This window comes from Ixodes scapularis, unplaced genomic scaffold (genome assembly GCF_016920785.2).
Source record: "Ixodes scapularis isolate PalLabHiFi unplaced genomic scaffold, ASM1692078v2 PGA_scaffold9__187_contigs__length_104089568, whole genome shotgun sequence".
NCBI classification, from domain to species: domain Eukaryota; kingdom Metazoa; phylum Arthropoda; class Arachnida; order Ixodida; family Ixodidae; genus Ixodes; species Ixodes scapularis.
This window is the reverse complement of record NW_024609884.1, coordinates 5,631,800-5,636,520: the sequence shown is the minus strand read 5'-3', so window position 1 is coordinate 5,636,520 and position 4,721 is coordinate 5,631,800. Positions and strand designations below refer to the sequence as shown.

At 48.5% G+C, this 4,721-nt stretch overlaps 1 protein-coding gene across 1 annotated transcript; it reads right to left on the bottom strand.

The window, feature by feature from the left end:
- Positions 1 to 291: 291 nt before the first annotated feature.
- On the bottom strand, positions 292 to 2,511 carry LOC120836969 (zinc finger BED domain-containing protein 6-like). The gene has a single exon (XM_040499370.2). The coding sequence runs from the start codon at positions 1,266 to 1,268 to the stop codon at positions 456 to 458; it is 813 nt and encodes a 270-aa protein (XP_040355304.1). The 5' UTR covers positions 1,269 to 2,511; the 3' UTR covers positions 292 to 455.
- Positions 2,512 to 4,721: the final 2,210 nt, after the last annotated feature.

Here is a 4,721-nt window from a genome sequence, read left to right as displayed (position 1 = left end):
ATTCCCAAATTTCAAATTTTGAGGGTAATGTCCCGGCATCGTTTTCAACCGTTTCGGATAATAAAAAAAAATATGATTTTGATGTGTCAGTGCCCCTTTAAGTTGAATAAGAAGAAAAAGAGAAATGCAAATTTAACAATTAAAAATGGAATAACATACCGTAATTTTTCTTATTTGGAAAACTCACAAAATACGTCCAGACTATTATCACTGGACTCTTCACATGCTCTACACAAGTCATGTCAATGGTCAGTTGTTATGCTGTAGACCGCTTCCTTCAAGATCTGCCCAGCATCATTGGGCTTGAATGTGATGTTTGTGGAGGCGACCAGGACTGGCCCTAGAGGTGGGGAACCTGGGCGGTCGCCCAGGGTGCCATCAAAAGAAAAATGCCGCCGCGTACCTTTTTAGTTTTTTTTTTTTTTTTGCTTTTTTATTTATTTGGGCACGACCCGTCATGATGCTATATGCTCGATTGCCATTCGTTTTTTCTCGTAAGCATACATTCTTCTATGCAAAGCAGAAACGCAGTCTCGAAGCACTTCTTTGGCCACAGCGGTTTTCAGTGCAGGCTCAATGCGCTTATTCAACTCTGTTGCGATGCCGCAGACAGCAGGAACGATTAGAGATACGGTGGTGTACTGATCTCCAGACAGCAATTTTGTGGCTTCCTCAAAAGGGTCCAGAATCTGGACAACGTCTTCGATGAGCATGATATCTTCTGACAAAGGACTTGGCGCCTGGGGTAGCTTCGTCAACGTAAACGTTAGCGCCTCCCCAACTTCTAGGATCCTCTTCAGCATGTATAAAACACTGTTCCATCGCGTCTCAGTTTCTTGCGTGAGTTTCAACGCCGGTACTTTACCAGAGCGCTCTTGTTCTTCTTGGAGTTTGGTGGTAGTTATGGAACTCGACCTCACATGACGCACAATGTTCTTGCATTTCAACAAAACGTCGTTCAGTTCATCACCGCTCTTTAGTCCATCCTGGATGGTTAAGTTCAACGTGTGAGCGAAGCACGGTAGGTGCTCGATGTTGAGCAGCCGGGACGCGAGAATCATCCTCTTGTCGTTGTCTGTGACAAGCGCAACGATCGCCTCTCGAATACCCCACTCTTCTGCCACACCTGTGATGGCCTGGGCCACGTTTTCAGCAGTGTGAGCTCCGTGAAAAACCGCAGTTGATAACACTGCAGACCGCAGAACTGTTTCTTGCACAAAATGGCAGGTGACAGTGACGTAGCTGTCAGTCGTGCATGATGTCCACATGTCTGTCAGCAGGTCTCACAACCTTGTTTTGGCTTCGTCATACAAATTAGGTAAAAGAACGCTTGAAGTCGGCTTTCGGCTTGGCAACTTGTACCTGGGGTCTAGCGCATGACAGAAGCCTTGAAATCCCTAGTCGGTGACTATAGAAAATGGTTGCATGTCTTTAGCTATCATCAGGGCCAATTCCTTGTCAAGTTTATTTTTCTTTTCAGTCTGGTCCCCGTACTGCATGGCTTTCTCAGTGTTAAGAACGGAACTTTCGGCGACCTTCTTCCAAGTTTCAACGCTGCAGAAACGAGTCAAGACGAGTCCGGTACCGTTGTCCGCTTGTCGGGACCATCACGAAATGAGTCCCGTCGTGTCCGGGACCGTCGCCTGCTTGTCGGGGCCTGCGGAAACAAGTCTCAACGCATCCGTGACGTCAACGGGACGCGTGTGTGTGTGCGTGGGGGTTGTTGCGCTCAGGAAAGGGAGAGAGGCATGACCTAACTGCGGAGAACTTTGGCTACATCACACTTGGAAGGGAGAGAGGCAGGGCCTAACTGCGGAGAACTTTGGCTACGACGCACTTCTGGCTACGACGCGGCGGACTTTGCTAGGACGTACTTGACGGCGGGAGAGGGAGAAACGAGTGAGGGAGAAACGGACCCTATATAAGGCGGGGCGTGAGGCTGCTCCGTTGTTCTCTCGGGTTTGACGACTGTATCGCAACCATGTAATTAAACCGTTCGTTACGTTACCAATTCTCCCACCTCCACTGGACCCCTGGGTTCTTCACTTCAGGGAATGGACGTGCGGCCTAAACCCCACCTCTAACATCAGCTACAAATGAATGTAACTGGCTTCGCTTCGGCCTTGAGGGGCCAGCCACAGCCATTCGCGAGTCTCCAACTTCCTCGGGCTCTCGCTTTTCCCGATCCTGGTGCAACGATGATCCGGCATGGTTTCGTTTCATATGGTCTCTTAAATTTGAAGTGTTTCCACTTGTCTTGTATTCCTTTTTGTACAAAGTGCACTTAGCATATCCGCTTGTCGCATCTTTTATGAAGTAATCCCAAATCTCTGCTTTTGACTTCGGTATTTCGCACGTCAATAGCCATAGATAAAAAAAGAAAAACATTTTTTTAAGAAACGTGTATTTTCTTGTTTTTCTGGCGTTGCAAAGTAACTTTAAGTCTATCAAAGTATTAAAGGACACATGCAAAGGAAAAATTATTTTTTTTTTTAAGCAGCCTAGATGGAAAAATAACGTTATAAAACAAAATTACAACGAAGAAAAAAATGTTTAGAGCAATATTTACGGCGCACAATGAATTTGTAATAGGTGCTTGCGGGAGCCGCCGGGGGTCACGTGGCAGACCTGTGCGCAGTCGCGCGGCGCCGCTGCCGCCTCAAAGTCACGCCGCCGCCGCACGCTGAGCGTGGTGCGTGTGTGCCACCGGTTCAACGCATTTCTCCACGCCGCCGCAGCCGCAGCCACCGCCGCCGCGCAAGTTCGTCTGCTCCGGGGCGCCGCCGCCGTCATCTGACCGGCGCACAAGTGTATCACGTCTGCTTGTGCTTTTTCAGAAGTTTCCTTTGTGCTCTAAAAGTTACTTATTAATCTTAGTTTTTTGTTGCACTTCAAACGAAGCTGAATAAGTTACTTTTAGACGCCATAGGAAGCTTCCGAAAGAGTGCAAGCACCACGAGACAAATAGCGGCCACTTTTCCGCGGCGCCTGCCCGCGGGTGCCAACTACAAATTTGTATCGCGCAGTAAATATAGCTCTATATTTTTTTCTTTTTCGTTGTAAATTCGTTTTGTGACTTCCTTTTCCTAACGCGGCTGCTTACAAGAAGTGTATTTTTTCTTTGCATCTGTTCTTTAAGGACTTTCTTTAGTGTACTCCATTCCTGCACCTCCGACACATAAACATTCGGATCTTTTCAATTAGCCAAGACACACCCTGCCCCTAGAATATTGGGGGTCCATATCACATGAGCGAATGACGTTTTAGCGAACAGCGACATTTGAGCGAATCGACGTTTTAGCGAATAACGGGGGCGCGCGTTAACCCATCCGCCGCGCTGCGCTTTATGCCGCCTCGCGGCGACAGTCTGCGGCAGCTCATTACAAAAATGTGAACCCATTTGTCCCACCCGAAAACGCCACTTCGCGGCGTCCGACTATTCGCTAAAGTGTCATTCGGTAAAACGTGGGCATTCGCTAAAACGTTATTCGATCAAGTGAGTGCCTCCCGAATATTTGTGCAATGATGGGTCCCTTGAATTGAGCAAAAACAATTAATCAGTATCACTTCATTTAAATATAGCACCATTTTGAGGTCCACAAGATTACAAGTAAAAATAGACGCGTGGCCTGTTCAAGTGGATCAGAGAAAGCGCGGTCATAAAAACAAAACTTTAGGTGAACATAACGAGGGTAAAATGCATGTCTCCGCTTACAAGTACAAATCGTTTTAGTGTCACGAGGCTGGCTGTTTGTGCTGGCACGATGGATGTCGATCAGTCGCCAAAATCTGCCAGATCGGTCGACACGATACCACACCGACCACACCAACAGAACGCAAGAACCTCGAATGCGGGCAGCGAGTTCCTCTTTGCCTGCTTGTCTTCGAGGTCCAGCCAGATTCAGTGGGCGGGCTACCGCATAGTTTAGGTTTGCAACAGTGGGGTACTTTTGTTTTTCTGTTTGTGTTGGTTCCGCGGTAAAAAGGGCGCCGACTGTTACAGAAGGCACCAGCTAGTGCCGCCTAACGTCCCTTTATACAGAAAAGTAGCGTAATCCTTCGAAGAATGCCGCCTGCTATCTTGGGCCGATCCAGGCGGCGCTACAGTCAACGTGCGAGCGCAAAATAGCAAAATATAACAATTTAGAGTGTGCATGAGGGACGAGCAGAGAAAAGGAATGCCTATGCTGGGTCGGGGTGCAGTGCATGCTATGAGCTCATTTTGCCAATCAAGTAACGCCGACTGTGGAACGTCACGGCTTTCATCGTCTTTCTCTGAGCAGATTCTTTGAGGCTGGTAGACCGTGACAGTGCGCTTTTGGCCTGTGTGTATGTATTTGCCCCTCTTTCAGGCCTTTCCCTGTGCTCCGACTCAAGTATAGGAAGAACGTCTGCTATCTTGGGGCCGATCCAGGCGGCGCTACAGTCGACGCGCGAGGGTAAAAAAGCACAACATAAAGTTAAAAGGTGTGCGCGTCAGAGGAGCGGTGAGATGTCGCTACATTTCTTATTCAGGGGCATTAGTGCCACCAAAGCTGGCGCCGTGTGCTCCGCAGTCTGCGTGCTCGCCGCGCTTTGGTGCGCATTTGTAGTATTATTTGCGTGCGGAGCGGACACAGTTGCCTTCTCTCTTTGGCCGAAATCCCGTCTTCGTCATCACTGAAAGCTGAACCAAAGTTGGGATGGTAAGTGCTTGGGCTAGTTGGTGTCCGAGTTGGGTC